The sequence below is a fragment of the Botrytis porri genome, assembly GCF_014898465.1.
Source record: "Botrytis porri strain MUCL 3234 chromosome Unknown BPOR_013, whole genome shotgun sequence".
Taxonomy (NCBI): Eukaryota; Fungi; Ascomycota; class Leotiomycetes; order Helotiales; family Sclerotiniaceae; genus Botrytis; species Botrytis porri.
The window spans coordinates 289,874-305,201 of record NW_024066087.1 but is presented as its reverse complement, the minus strand read 5'-3'; the positions used below and the strand labels follow the sequence as shown (position 1 = coordinate 305,201).

Genomic DNA, 15,328 nt, shown 5'->3' with positions numbered 1-15,328 from the left:
GCGGACGAAAGGACATGGCGCTGGTACAGAGTTCTAATGGCTATAGTATCCAAGTGTCGGGATTAACATAGGGAGTTCCAGAGGCGAAGTCAAATGATTTGAATCTGATTGGCAAGCAGAGAATCTCTTAAGGTTTAGGTAAATTCAATTGTATCGTTTGTTTCATTTCGGTTTTCATCGCCGCGTCTTCTCCTCGAGGGGTTTAGCGAGATCTACGAAACAATTCGAATGGTCATGATGCACGGGTTTTTGATGTTTCGCTGGAATGAGATTACACGGAAGTGTAGAATACGGATTTGTAGATAGTTGTTTGGTGGGAGGTTTCTGTAGATCTCGCTATGGGATAATTGATAGGGAATTGAAGGATGGAATTGAACGGGATGGTATGGCTGGTTGATCAGAGAGTAGGGGATAGAATATAGGATTATCAAATAGAATGAGATGGAAACCAAAAAAAGGCTCCAATAACTCGTGAATCAATCTCAAGTAACCATTCTTGAGACAATCAAATCCTTAAGTATCTATCTATTCTAGTCTCACATCCTGCAATATGAGATCAAATAGAAAACGGAAAAAAGAAACAGGAGGGAAGAGGAAAGAGAAAGGTCAAGAATTTTAGCCCGTTGGCATTTTGTATCATGTAATAACAAACTATTTCGATTATTTGTAAAAGGAGATAAAAGAGATCAGAGATAAGATTATCCTCTTTCATTCGTCCCTAATTTCTTCTTTATTTTTTCTCCTCTTCAGCTTCAGTCCTGACACCGTTGGACTTATGGTCATTTTTGACCCCAGGCGGAGATAGGTATTTGTCAAGGATGTACTGAGTTCAGATTCACATTCTCAAATCATAAGTCCCACAACGCGAATGAAAGATTCAAGTCATAATTGGAATTAGATTACATTAATTTTGTTCTCACACTTATTAGCTATCTCTCTATCTATTTCAGATGTAATCACAGGAATGACCATTGGTCAAATTGATGGAATGAAGATATATCTGATGACCAAAAGTTTAATTCATCTCCTTCCCTTCTTCTATCATTCTATTTCTTCCTTAAGCAATTGAAGGTAGCGAGAACTAAGGATCATGAGCTTTCAGAGCGAAATGTTGAGAAGAGTAGAAGCCAGAGTATCTTCCACCAAATCATGCTCAGTACTACCACCGCCATCCTCTTGATTACCGTATCCAGATTCCTACAAATCTTCTTCAGCATTAGAATTATAACCCTCCTAGTCAGAAGATTCGAGCATCGCATAATCATAATTGGATTCGCAGTCACAAACAAATTCCTCCTCCAGGTAAATGCAATGCTTATAATAGTAATCCGATATCGGGCAGCCCATTTCCTCGAAACCTGTGAGCTACACACGGGGAACCGTCCAATCAGGATTATGTAGAAGCTCTTCTTCTGGAAAAGCAACATCGCCAAAAACTGGACGTTCATCCCTTTCAATGAGAAATTCATCCCATATAGGCTTCCACCATTCCCACCTTGCCAATTTCCAATCTCTCTGTGGTTCTTCTGACGTCTCCTCTAGACCATTATACTCACGATATGCCGTAGCAGTATGAAGGCAGAAATCTTCAAAGTCAGTCTCGCTGCCATAGCTCGGAATTTTGTCGTCGCTATCATTACCATTATCTGCAACCGTGAGGTCACCATCGACATGTCCGCCTGGACTATCAAAGTGGCCTGAAATTTAGGCATTATCATCAATGTCGCTAAAAGCCTCAAAGAATTTCTCCTCATCCTCCTTCTCCACTTCCTCCTCTTTCTCCAACTCCTCATCTGTATCGAGATCTCCATAAATCTTAGTTCCATCACTGCTGACTCTATCCAGGACTTTGTCGTTCAAAACGAATATCCCATCCTCGTGAGCCTTGTTGTCTTGCAAATTCTTGATCGCTGATTTACGCAGAAGAAAAGTTATCAAGCGAAAATTTCCCAAATGCTGGACCAAATATCTGGTGAAAGATTCGAGCCAGGGGTTTGAATCCATGTGCAGGTTATCATAATTGAAAGCCAAGTGGATAATCCGCTTCTTGTCCTCTTCAGATGCCCTTTCGAAAGGATTCTTTCCATGAGTGATATCCCTTTTCGCATTGTTCAATCTATTGATATAAACAAGATCTTTCTCGGAATTGTAGTAAATAGGTCGTTTTAGGAAGGAGGAGAAGCAAGACTGATAGGATTTGAGTGCTATCTTTCGAGATATATGGGTGGTGTGTAAGAGAGCAGGGGGGCTTCCATTAGCATATTGGAACCCGGTCGAAAAGGCACACCGAAAAGTAAGACGGCCGTGGTAGTCTATGATTGGAAACTCATCATCGTCATATCGGTGAATCTTCGTTGCACAACCAGTTCCTATTTGGGTCATGATGTGTCTCCCATCGGATTTCGGAAGATTTGCTTCAAACTCGATGACTCGAGGTGGAATGGCAACGACGGCGATTCCCAGATCGAAAGCTTAACCTCGTCAGGGAGGGATGCGAATTTGGTGAAGTTTTTCACTTCTTCTATTGATCGGACGGCATGCATTGAGGGAATAGTAGTTTCTTGGCTTGACTTATCCATTGAGATTGGGAAATGCGTTTAATAGTTCTGCGCATGAAATAATCAAATATTTCTTCTATGAAAGATTATAAAAACAAGTATCAAATTATCTTTGAAATTTATCTAGATTGAAAAAGAAGAGGAAAGAAAATTAAAACATTGCGAAGTTTTCTCTCAAGTTGTAACAAAGTAAAAAGTCTTTTAGAGGAAGATCTCGTTCGTCATGAATGAGAGCTTAGCGGGCTAAAGCAAAGATCGACCACTACTTTCGCGAGATATTACCTTGGACTTCTCTCTCAACTCCTACTTGTCATCTAAATTCACGTTTGATGATGAAAGTAGGTACATTTATCAAGAGGAGAAGATAGAATGATTAATGAAGACTTAGATTTTCCAACTAGTTCCAAGTTAACCCCAGAATGGAGGAAGTCTAACTTGATACGATACAATCCAAAAATGTAGGATCTTTTATATACCTCATTTCAGGACATGTGTTCAAAACGTGATCTATGAATTTGTTGAACTTTTTACTAATACTTAAGATGCTATTTTAGCATGTGTGCATTACACATAGAGTCTGAAACTTAAAAATGTAAAGGATCTCCATGGATTATCGGAATGACAGAGAAGCTCGTTTGGGGGGGAGTAGAGGCTCCTACAATCATACGATTAAGCCTGAGCTTCGATGCTATAATGAGGTTGAACTATACCCAATCAGAAACCTTCAACTACTATTGATCAAAATTCTCAGGCTTGAATCACTTCACATGATCCAGTGCTCAATCTGATGTTCGATGTTGTGGACCACGTCCTGAAACTCTTTTCCTGCTACTTTTAGCTCATCGTACTAACATAGCATTTCAGGGCAAACTACCTTAAACCCAATCCATCGAGGAAGCCAGCAACACATCCAAAGACTAGATTAGATATGATAGTAATTGAGAGTATGGTAATTCGAAGACTTTACTAGTGTCTAATGGTCTTAGAGCAACAACGTACATCGACAAAATTGGAGTTGAGCATTTTCAATACAAAATCGAATATAACAACTATCACCTACATACCTTACCAAGACCGCCGGACCATCTCGCAAACACAAACAATAAATCCCAGACATTGAAAAATTCCATAGATTACTATTTTGACTCTAGAAGATCGAATACTTACTCCATCTCCCAAGTCCCCCAATTTGTTCCAGAACCATGCACATTCGATGTGCAGATCCGCGATAACTCCTCAAGAGAAAAGGAAACCATTCAAATCATCGATACACGTAACATCACATACATCACAGATGACCCTCATAAATCTCCCAGAAGAAGAAAAAGATATGTAAAATCTCGAATGAAAACCTTCGCACACACTCAGACTCCTATCTTATAAGCAGGCAAGCTATATCCATATTCGCCATTAACGTTAAGGTATCGTATCATATCCATATATTATCCTCCATTCCATACCCGTTGTATTTCCCCGTCCCATCCCCAAGAATTCATTAAAACGTAGCCTCCATCATGATGCTCATTCTCATACTCACAGGACCAACGTAACAAGACCTACCATCCCCATAATCCCCGCAACTCCAACTTCCACCCCCGGTCTTCCCACACCGCTATTCCTAGTCGCACTAGCCGTTGCACTTGCAGTCAGCGCAGAAGCACTATCACTCGCCACAACTGTTGTAACCGTAGCCACAATTTCACTGACCGTACTCGCCGCCCTCGTGCTAGCACTCCTCGTTGTTCCTGGAATAGTAGTCTCCGTAGTCTCTATCTGAATCTCCGTATTAACGACTTTGTTTCCTCCAATTGAAGTTGTGATTGTGGTCGAAACTGAAATCGTCTGCTGAGAAATACTTTGCGGAACGGTAGTCGCGGGAATCGTAGTAGCGGGAATGGTACTGGCAGGAAGCGTCGTCGTGTAAGTGACTGTAACTCCACCTAAAGCCGATGCGGGGATGGCGCTACCCACTCCACTAGCGGTGAATTGGGATGGCATGGGGAGAGTAGCAGTATTGGGCTTGGCAGCGCTGTTGCTACTGTAGATATTTCCTGTTGTTCCATCTTTATCTGTATAATCCCCCGAATCCAAATTGGCGGTAGCACCCGAAGAAGAACTGTATGATCCTCCTACTACAGTTCCATAGCTATCATCTGGAAGATAATAGTTGGTTGTGAATTGATCGTAACAAAAAGGAATGTTTAGGGAGTGCATGGTGAGACATGTTAAAGAAGATACGCAGCATAATGAAGCCGAGTCGCGTTCTTCGATACTATGCTCCGAGGCGGAAGAAAGCGATCGTTTGCTTGCAGGCAAAGAGGAGAGAACGATGTCTTGGAATAGATTCACGAAATCGGAATCGCCGATTTGTGGGGTAGTGGCAGTTGTCGCTCCGGCTGGAGAACAAAGGGTGTATCCTGATTGACACTCACCGCGAGACTTGAGTACGGATGCTGCCGCCAATGCTGCAGGCGCAATAAATGCGATCAGAAGTTGATGACGCATCTTGTTTGTATGTATGAGTCGTCGTATTAGTGGTGTATCAAATATATGATGTACAACCTAAGATTGGTATGTGTGTACTGGGTTTGAAACAGATATTAAATCAAATAATTGGAAGTCAAACTGAACCAACTTGATCGGAAAGCGAAGTGTTACCTGCAAACGACGTACAACTCTCGGTCAAATTCCACGATACAATCAATGAATGTAAAAGAGTGGGATAGATTGCAAATTACCAACGAGAACGATAACGAACGAGTGACGGTGAATTCTCCCGACGATACGCTTGAGCGAAAGAGAACAGAAACACAGAAGTATTCGATTCAAGGAAAGAAAAGGAAAGGAAAATTTTCCGTCAAAGAAAGCAAGGAGAGTAAAGTACTTGTTGCTGCTCGGGTTGGACAATACCGTGAACTCACTGAACCAGGTATGGCTAGTATGATAGTTGCATGATCGGGACACGAGACCCGTTCGGGATTCATAGGCCATAGATTCACTTGTGCCTTACAGAGGGAGGGCGGTCTTGCATTGTGCAGATAGATGGATTTTGTATGGGTGAGAGGAAAGAAATGGAAAAAGAAAGTCGAGATTTACCGTCACATTATCGAACGTTTCACTTGAGGCGGTTGGATGATGTTGATTTGCTTAGTCATGTGAGGTTAGCTCTTGTCGGCTTTTGTTAAGGTTTGCTTTTAAGTGGATTAATAATAATAAGGTTATCATTTTAAGGCTCTAACTTATAATTGTGAATTCAAAGCGCTTCGGTCGAAGCGCAATCATGATCAATCTAGACAGTTCTACGAGGAATGTTCGTTATCTGACCGTACCGCCACAGAACCGCCATCTGCTCGTCAAACAATTCCCTATCTGATATTGCTGCATCGGAGACCTCTTCAAGAGAATGGGGAAGTGATATCAAAATGTAAATGTTGGTAAGAAAAGGTCTCCGGAGTCCATTTTTAGCTTCGTGGATTTCTAACGGTTGCTATCTCCATTCCCCTACCCATTCAATCCAATATCAAAAGCTTACTCAATTGATCCCTCACATTTCGTGCTCCCATCAATCAAGAAAATAAAAGTACTGAAACAAGAAAGCGTGGGTATACATAAGTCTCATCTATTCTTTATAATCTTCGTTGCTCGTCACTTCTTTCTTTTCTTTATTCATCCACTGCCCCTCCGTATCTATATCCGTTTCCCCAACTCCCCTCACTCTTTCTCGCAATGCCACCACCACCAAACTCCCTTATCTCATTCAATCATTCCACGACAATAGGTAATATCCTCAGGCTAAATCCAATTACACCATAAGCTCCCCAGTCCGCTCCAATAAATCTTCTTTACTTGAATCTCCACTAGGGCTTATTCGTTTATTTCTGCCCCGAGAAAAACCATGAACTCCTCTTTGTGTTCCCGGTGCTTCCTGTGTCCGAGTTTTGCAAGTTTCCGATAATTGGAATTTGCGCGTCACCACCACCTCCTCTCAGTGGTTTGGCAATTCGGCTTCCGGCGCCACCGAAGCTAAATCCACCCGTAGGTGAGCCTAGTCCACGGGTACTGCCTGCCTTGGCAGCTTCGAGTCGTTCTTTTACCGCTGAAAGTTGGGCTTCGAATCTAAGGTCAATGTTAGTAATGCTATTGTTGTATAATGGAAAACAATCGGACAGAGAAGCGGAAGTAAAAAGGGAATCCGAACCTGTGACTGGCAGTAGTCAGTTTCTCTTGCGAATCTTGTAACAGACTCTCCAAACTCTGAATCCGTTCATTCCTTGCAATCAACTTCCTCTCAGCAATGGCAACTTCTTTCTTCAAGCTGCCGTTTTGTTCAACCAATTGCCTCTGAACATGAGTCAATTGTTCAAGATTTCTCTCCAAGAAAGCCATCTTCTTTTGTTGGGCTCTGTTGTTAGACGAACGGAGAACGTTGTTATATTGTTCGCGAGTCTCATCGAGGGAGATTTCTAGTTCGACAACACGTTCACAACGATTTTGCAAGTCCCGCATCAAACTCTTCTTCATCACGTCGAATTCGGCGATCTGTTGTTGAACAGTCTTGCCGCTAGCTGAGCCTGGTGCTGTACCATTGGATGAGCTGCCTGACTTGACTCTTTGTTGCAAGTCTTCATTCACAGCCTTGAACTTTTCAATCTCAGCCGACTTTTGAGCGACCTCTTTCTTGAGGTCTTCCACTAATTCGACCTTGATATCTTGATTGTTGGAGTATGCTTTCTCGAGACGCTTCTTGATCTCAGCAACATCCCCTTCGCCTAAGTTGCGTTCGAGAAGGTCTTCGTATTCTTGCTCGAGGACCTGAAGACGTTGCTCTAACTCTTCTCGGCGCTTTACATTGGCATCATTCGATGATGAACCAAACATTGAAAGTTCCGCCTGTCGAACAATGCCCTGAGTCTCGACTAGTTTCGCCTTCAATTCTTCAAACTCATCAGGGGGAATGGCTTCCCCGGCAGAACTTTGCTCATGTAGAGAGTCAATTTGATCAATGACCTTCTTGATGGTCGCTTCGTTCTCACTGAAAACATCTCCGCCGAGATCAAATCCAGCCATCATTTGTGCCATCTTTTCGGCCTTTCTCTTCTCCTTCTCATCCAAGGCAGCAGTCGATTCTTTGGCGCTCATTTTTACATTAAGCAATTGCTGTTTGAGTTCATCGAGCTCTGCGGTCAGTTCGGCGTTGGCTTCTTTCAAACTATCCATGGTAATTTGTGCCTCTTTACTCTCGAATGCTAATCGCTCAAGTTGCATCTTGAATTCGTTTGCTTCACTAGTAAGTTTCTCGTTATCCTTGTTGACCTTGGTGTCCCGCTCCTTTAGGTAAGTGAGTTCCTCTTTGGTATCTCGCAAGGTCTTTTCTGCAGCCGCAATTTGAGTTTCCTTTTCCGTTATCTGATCTTGAAGTTCATTTTCACGTCGTAAAAATTCTTCTCTCTCGTCCTTGTCTATTGGTATACCTGGAGTAGCGGACCTTTCTGTCACCGGTGTCTCTGCACGACTTTCTGTTGCGAGACGTGAAGGTGTAGATGGCCGGGGTGCCTGGGCTGCTGCTGCTTTTGTCCCACTAACGCCTGCGAGAGGGGGTGCCCATTGCTCCTTTGGTACAGATTCGCCCTTACGCCATAGTTGAACTTCTCCCTCAAGTGTAGAAACATAGGTTTCAAAGGTAGTGACTTGAGATTGAGCCTTCCTAAGTAAGGCTTTGAGTTCCGCTGGACTGAGCTCTGCATTGACCTTGGCCTTATTCTTGATTGCCTTTGCTCGCATACCAAATCTCAGAGTACTCAGGGTTTCCTCGGCATTGTAACTACTAGGCGAGCAGTTGATAATAAGTGTTGTCCTACTATTTCCTCCTAAACTCTCTTGTAAAATTCTGGTAAGTTTCGAGTCTCGATAAGGAATGTGCGATGATTTGCCGTCTGTCAGATTGTTGATAACCATACCAAGAGCACTCAAACTCTTGTTGATCTTCTTTGCCTCCTCCAAGGTCTGTCCACTAGCACCAGTCTTTCCGACCTTTTCACTACCAGCCAAATCGACCAAGAAAAGTTGACCGCTCTTTGCCGACCCGGTTTCAACGTTCTTTTGTGTGATCGTTATAACGAATATAGAATGTGATCGAGAAGACTCTGCGTTCATGTTGGTCGAAGCTACCACTCTTGCATCCCCTCCTCTTTTCAAAACTTCGTAGACTTCTTGAACACTTGAAACATAAACCTCCAATAAGCCTTTAACGTAAACACCTCTATTCTTTTCTTCGTGGATTGGCAGATTGTCGTTCTGTGGCTGTAGCAAATCTCTAATGCGTTCCATATAGATTTCCATGTAGCTGACTCTCACTGTATATTCGATCGTACCTGGACTGGACAGAATGCTGGCGAATATTTGCTCCACAATTCTGGGAATAACACCTCTGCCATCATCATTTTCAAGATTTGTTCCCATCATAGTATAAGACTTTCCCGCTCCTGTTTGACCATATGCAAAGACCGTTCCATTATAACCGTTAAGAATATCGTCCACAGTGGGCTTGATAGAGAAGTCGAAAATATCTTTCTGCCGTGAGCTCATGCCAAAGACACGATCGAATGTGAAAGAACCAGCCGCTCCATTTGACTATCTCTGAGATTAGTAAAGTACAGTATCTTCCAAGAGTGAGGTTCCACGAGACACATACATCAAGAGCGCAGGTATCATCAGCCTCGAATTTTACAACTGGTTGAGCACCCTGCTCATTCTCAATGCGATTCTGCGGCCTGAACCGACAGACAACCTTAATAGAGTTCGACATGATCGCGAGATGGTTGCTATCCCGGAACGACCATATGTACAAGAGTCGAACTCAGAATTTATGTTGTCGTTGCAGTTTTAAAGAACGTTGTATGTGAGTATTGCTTTGTGGTCAGTGGTTGATAAGGGGAGGATGTTGACACACAATCGCGCTAAAGATCTTCGCGTAGTAATTCGCAAGGCCAATGCAATGTCGGAAGAAATAAATTTGTGTCAATGCAATGCGACCATACAGAAAAGGTTGCACGGTAATGACTAGGATATGCTTGTAGGGGAACTAATATCAATGAGTTGTTATGATTGTCAAACAGTATCAGGAATCAGTGAGAATGCTTTTTATACGGTGTGATGAATCCAGAAAACCAAAAGAAAATTGCCAAGTCAATTCGTGATTACTTTTAGTCGATTTTGCTTTGTTACCATAGGTACCGTATGGCATGTGGCATGTCCATTATCTACGATAGGCAAAGCGGATTGTCCGAACAAGATGATATACTTTCGAAATATCGAATAATGCTGGATGAGATACACCATTGTAGGAAAGATGTTGTCCTATTGACCAACTCTTTGAGAAAATAACCATATAAACATATTGTGAAGGGAAACTCCATGATAGATGCCCTTTCGAAAACTCCATAACCCCGCCGTGTCATCATTAAAAGAGGCGTAACGTAAATATGACCAGGTAAAGAATCACGACGAATGTGCGTCAAAGCAGTTCGGCCATTATGTGAGCTTCTCAGATGATTGAAAATCCATCATCAATTATCCTCCCAACTCTTCTCCACCGTTTCCCTAACACGCTTTGTGTATTCTCTTCTGTTGTCTTTGTATAAGTTGGAAGCTTCGACATTGGCGGGTGAGCCAGTGTTTGGGTCATTAAGGAGACTATGCAGAAATTAATACATAGATCTGGAAACTAATAGACCATTTGCGAAGCATATATGTACCTTTGAATACTTGTCAAAACAGCCGCAACATCATATGTAGGACTCCACCTGTTTTGTAAAATATCTAAACACAACTCTCCAGTCGCGTAAACATTAGGGTGAAACATTTGGCTGATGAACTTGACGGCAGGAGGCTTGTTTGGGTATTGTTCCTCGAAAGTCATAACGAGTCGAAAGGTTCCATCTTCAAAGGGAGTATCTGCAGGACCGATAATGACGGCATTCCTAATAGGTTCATTGTTGGCATCAAGTCCGTGAATATTAGATTGTTTTCAGGAGAGACTAACCAAAGCATTACATTGTCTGCAACAGGAGATGCGGAAACACCAGCGGGAGGATCAGTTTGCATGCGCTGTAGATGAAAGTTAGAGTTTCCCTCCAATTATCTGGGTACCCCTCCATTCCTGGATAATGATTGCCACTAACCTTGAAATCTCGCATAAGGCGACGACGAGCAGCTGTAGACATGATGGAGAACTGTGCGAATAATAACCAAGAGTCGGGATGTGGAGTTCTTGTTGGATCGAGTTGAGCGTGAATGAATGGGAATGTCTTATTATTATTCGAGTGATAAGCTTTGAGGTATGCCGAAAAGCAAGTTCTATCGGATAGATATTAGTGTCCGATGTGAAAGCCGGCGGCGGAAGTGTATGTGGGCTGCCGCAATGAGTTTATCGGAAAGTTTTGATTGGAGAAGAATGAAATGACCGGTTCTAGAAAAGTCAAGAAGATTTATCAATTCACTTGAACGGTTTGGACGTGATACAGAGATGTAGTGAGATCTCACGATTTGGGTTGATTTGGTTGATGTGATTCGAATTTCCATTCACAATGGCCCAGTACGGTACAGCCTATAGACCGCTTTCATTCAACCACCCATTTGGCCCCTTCGTGCAAGATTTGTCCACCAAAGCCGCCACGCAAACAAGGCTCGAGCAAGGATCATTGAGTCATGTTATCGTAGAGTCACGTGAAGATTGTGATCACAAGCTACTGCAGAATTGGTTTAGTGCCTGGCGAACAATCACCCACGTGTAGGTCCGAGCATTCTACTCTGGGGTAAATGGAATACATTCCGGCGGTGCTAACCGCGGGACAATCGATGCTGAAAGATTACATTTTCTTCCTTTCTTTCCCTATAGACTTTTGGGTTGTTCAACGCTCTCCTCTCTTGTGAATACTCAAACACAGTCATCATGTTTTCACATACTGCCAAATCTTCGATGAGAAATTTAAGGATGTCATCTCCATCATCACGGTTAGCACAAGTTCAACGGCAATTCAGTTCAAGTGCCTCGGCCAAAAAAGAGATTCAAGATGCATACATTTTGAGTGCCTCAAGGACACCTACTGCAAAGGTAACTCGATCTATTCCCATATATCATGTGAATTGGACGAAAACTAAACGGGATGATAGTTCAATGGATCATTTCTTACTGTAAATGCCCCTCAACTTGGCGCTGTAGCCATTAAATCTGCACTCGAGAAATCCAAAGTTCCGGTCGAAAAAATCACAGACGTATACATGGGAAACGTATTGCAGGGTGGTGTCGGACAAGCTCCAGCTCGACAAGCTGCTATTTTCGCTGGTCTTCCTTCGTCAGTTGAAGCGGTCACAATCAACAAGGTATGCGCATCTGGAATGAAAGCTGTTGTGTTAGCTGCACAAAACATTCAACTCGGTCTCGCAGAAGCGCAGATTGCAGGAGGAATGGAAAACATGTCTCGAGTACCATATTATTATCCTCGAGCTAACAGTCTTCCCCCCTTCGGAAATGTACAAGCCGAGGATGGGCTCATCAAAGACGGGCTATGGGATGTCTACAACCAATTTCACATGGGTGTATGCGCGGAGACCACGGCAAAGAAATATGAAATTACACGAGAACAACAAGACGAATACGCTATCCAATCATATAAACGAGCGCAAGAAGCATGGAAAGTCGGCGCATTCAAAGAGGAGATTGCCCCGGTAACTGTAAAAGGTCGAAAGGGCGACACTATTATCGATACAGATGAGGGTTACCTGGATGTAAAATTTGACAAAGTTTCCTCGTTAAAGCCAGCATTCGTTAGAGATGGAAGTGGAACAATTACTGCTGCCAATGCTTCGACATTCAATGACGGCGCTAGCGCATTGGTATTGGGAAACAAAGCCATTGCACAACAATATGGAACCGGGTCAAGAGTACTAGCAAGAATTTGTGGCTCTGCGGATGCTGCAATTGATCCAGTTGATTTCCCAGTAGCTCCCGCCAAAGCAGTGCCACTTGCTTTAGAACGAGCTGGAATCAGGAAGGAAGATGTAGCAATTTGGGAGTTCAACGAGGCATTCGCAGCCGTTATCAAGGCCAACGAAAAGGTTCGTCCCACTCGATCGGACTCATCAATGGAATACTGACACAATCTAGATCCTTGGACTTGAGAATGCGAAAGTTAATCTACTTGGTGGAGCAATCTCACTTGGCCACGCTCTCGGAAGTTCGGGTTCACGAATTCTTACAACATTATTGCATCAATTAAAAGTCGGAGAATATGGTGTTGCAGCGATTTGCAATGGTGGTGGTGCGGCGACGGCGATAGTTGTACAGAGAATTGATAGCGTACAATTATGATTTATGATGTATGATGTATGATGTTTGGAATAGTTCGAGGTCTGGGAGTAGGTACATAAGATCAAGAGAATCCATTGATTCATCACACATGCATGATAGCTAGCTTATTCATCTCATTGGCAATATTTCCATATCGAAATAACACGTGAAGCACAAACGACATGGAAACTAATAAAGGTCTAAAGCAGCCCCCAGTCCATTCCCGCGTACCTCTTTATGGAGAGGGGGCATTTTTCACATGTCAATGGAAGGAACCGAGATCCTGAAAACTCTAATACTGTAAGGTTATCCTATCCCACTTCGCTTGTGACATCATCGTCGCAATCAATGCAAATGTTTAGTTTCGACATTCAATTCCTTTCAGATACGCAATCCATTCATTGATTCTCCAATCGACAAATCTTCCACCCCGATAGAAAAAGATAAAAAATAAAAATAAAAAATAAAAAATAACTCGATAGACTACGCATGTGAAATCAGAGAGTTCGAGAATTCAACCAAGATGGATGATCCAAGTAAGTCCAAGATGCACACAATTGGGGAAATCTTATCCTCACGCTGGGAGAATCGCAATAACTCCTCGAATGCCCTATATTGCCCTCCTGTACCTTCTCTCCCTTCCTCGCGTTCGCTTTCCCACTCGGTGCTTTACTAATCATTGAATATAGAATCACAAATTGCACCTCTAATCCACACCCTCTGTTCCGGGGCTCCCTCCGCCCAACAACAAGCCCTCGAAGCGTACTTTACCCCCGACGCGTCGTTCTCGCATCCGCTGTGCTCGGTGCCTTCTTTTTCTTCTGTTGGACTACCTGTGGTTGGAGAGGTGAATAGTAGATGGGTATTAGGGTGCGTGTATAAATGGTATAAGGTGTTGAGTCCAAGGGTTGTGGTGGGCGTGGATGGAGTTGGTGAGTTTTCTCATATTCACTTATTGGCAGGGAGTTGAAAAGCAGGGAGCAGTAGCAATGAGTATATGGAGGAGGGCAAGGATAGGGAAACCGAGGAGATCGAACTTCGTGATGCAATGTGGAGCAATGCTAATCTTCATCAAACTCTAGAATATAACCCTGAAACGCAAACTCTTTTCCTCCAACTCCATCAGCAATTTCACCTCTTCTTCGTTCCATTCTTTTATCCAACAGTATACCTAACCACCATCCTTTATCTCGCTCGCGCCAAAGACTCTTCCGAGGATAAATACCTCGTAAAGCACCAAGAAGACCTCTATCAATCCGCAGAACTCGTGAAGTTTTTCTGGCCAGGAGGAACACAGATCATTAGCTTTTGGAGATGGATTGCAACTTTGTTTTGTATACTTGGGGCTATGGCATTTGCGCCGGTGACATGGATGGAGGAGTGGGGATGGTTTGGCAATGGGAAGGATGTGAAGAGGGGCGAGAAAGAAGACGGAGAGGAACGCGAGACAGGTGGTTGCGAGACTAATAGGGTGAATGATTCGAGGAGGGAGAAGAGAAGGAAAACGATTAATGGGTCGGGGAGGAAGAATTGATAGGGTGATTTGGTTAGGATTCAAAATTGTATCTTTCGGGAAGGATAGGATGGAGTTTAGGGACATGTTTGCTGGGACAAGGATCTATTATTAATTGCAAATAAAAACTGTTTTGTTGCGTATCTGAAAATTAACAATTTTGAGCTTGCTCACGTACGTTAGCAAAGGAGAAAGAAATTCAAAAAGTTCCTCTATCGACGTACGAGGGTAAGATTCCAGATATGCAACAAAAATGCTTTCAATACTGAAATGGGAATCTCGTTTCGAGGCCCACACGAAAGACACCATTGTTTCACACAAATTGCGAATGCGGTGTTGGATGGATGAATTATGAAGTATACGAGTATATTCGTACTCACATACACGCTCTGAAGAGGGTGTCCAATAGGGCCCGTTAATGTTACTACTCATGCACAGAGGATGGCGGGAAGCCAAAGTGATACATGCAGAGTTTTCACTTGTATTTACTATGTATATACATACTGGGTAGATATACGAAACTACTATACATTCTGGAGTTTTCCGTACTCTTTTGACATTCTGTTACTTTTCTTAATTTAATAATAACAGTAGGTTGGTTTTCACCGATAATCTATCTTCAAGACGTCCAGTGCTAAATGATGCACCTGCTTCTTCCCTCGATGGTGTGTTGAATATTCATAGATCTGTAGATTATTTGTTGGACGAATTGGGAGATACTCTGTTGGTTCCGTTCGGAAAACTTGGATCTTGAATATTAAACATTAAAATCCGAAATGTGAATTCGGAGGAGAAGTTGAGAAATTGATCTGCTAGACAGCAAATACTGCTTTGAAATGTGTGTTAAATAGGTCGTTATAAGGGAGACCTTTGAACTGAAGCACATGGTACGTTTCGAGCAGTATTGAT

General features: G+C 42.8%; 6 protein-coding genes across 6 annotated transcripts; 2 read left to right on the top strand and 4 right to left on the bottom strand.

Annotated features, from left to right (window-relative positions):
- Window positions 1-1,365: 1,365 nt before the first annotated feature.
- EAF01_009026 (uncharacterized protein) lies at window positions 1,366-2,382 on the bottom strand (the record flags this gene model as incomplete). The annotated part of the gene is made up of 2 exons (XM_038917282.1): window positions 1,366-1,697; window positions 1,830-2,382. 2 exons carry the CDS (start codon window positions 2,380-2,382, stop codon window positions 1,366-1,368), a joined length of 885 nt encoding a protein of 294 aa, XP_038766887.1.
- Window positions 2,383-4,091: 1,709 nt separating this feature from the next.
- Window positions 4,092-5,063, bottom strand: EAF01_009025 (uncharacterized protein; the record flags this gene model as incomplete). Its single annotated transcript, XM_038917281.1, has 1 exon — window positions 4,092-5,063. The coding sequence occupies one exon, from the start codon at window positions 5,061-5,063 to the stop codon at window positions 4,092-4,094; it is 972 nt and encodes a 323-aa protein (XP_038766886.1).
- An 834-nt stretch (window positions 5,064-5,897) lies between these two features.
- On the bottom strand, window positions 5,898-9,464 carry EAF01_009024 (uncharacterized protein). Its single transcript, XM_038917280.1, has 3 exons — window positions 9,250-9,464; window positions 6,757-9,188; window positions 5,898-6,674 (listed from the first exon to the last, which is right to left on the bottom strand). The coding sequence occupies exons 1-3, from the start codon at window positions 9,361-9,363 to the stop codon at window positions 6,431-6,433; spliced, it is 2,790 nt and encodes a 929-aa protein (XP_038766885.1). The 5' UTR covers window positions 9,364-9,464; the 3' UTR covers window positions 5,898-6,430.
- Window positions 9,465-10,123: 659 nt separating this feature from the next.
- EAF01_009023 (uncharacterized protein) lies at window positions 10,124-10,780 on the bottom strand (the record flags this gene model as incomplete). Its single annotated transcript, XM_038917279.1, has 4 exons — window positions 10,124-10,250; window positions 10,313-10,537; window positions 10,600-10,664; window positions 10,739-10,780. The coding sequence occupies 4 exons, from the start codon at window positions 10,778-10,780 to the stop codon at window positions 10,124-10,126; spliced, it is 459 nt and encodes a 152-aa protein (XP_038766884.1).
- Window positions 10,781-11,508: 728 nt separating this feature from the next.
- On the top strand, window positions 11,509-12,927 carry EAF01_009022 (uncharacterized protein; the record flags this gene model as incomplete). The annotated part of the gene is made up of 3 exons (XM_038917278.1): window positions 11,509-11,670; window positions 11,730-12,674; window positions 12,724-12,927. The coding sequence occupies 3 exons, from the start codon at window positions 11,509-11,511 to the stop codon at window positions 12,925-12,927; spliced, it is 1,311 nt and encodes a 436-aa protein (XP_038766883.1).
- Window positions 12,928-13,429: 502 nt separating this feature from the next.
- EAF01_009021 (uncharacterized protein) lies at window positions 13,430-14,440 on the top strand (the record flags this gene model as incomplete). Its single annotated transcript, XM_038917277.1, has 3 exons — window positions 13,430-13,442; window positions 13,596-13,838; window positions 13,989-14,440. The coding sequence occupies 3 exons, from the start codon at window positions 13,430-13,432 to the stop codon at window positions 14,438-14,440; spliced, it is 708 nt and encodes a 235-aa protein (XP_038766882.1).
- Window positions 14,441-15,328: the final 888 nt, after the last annotated feature.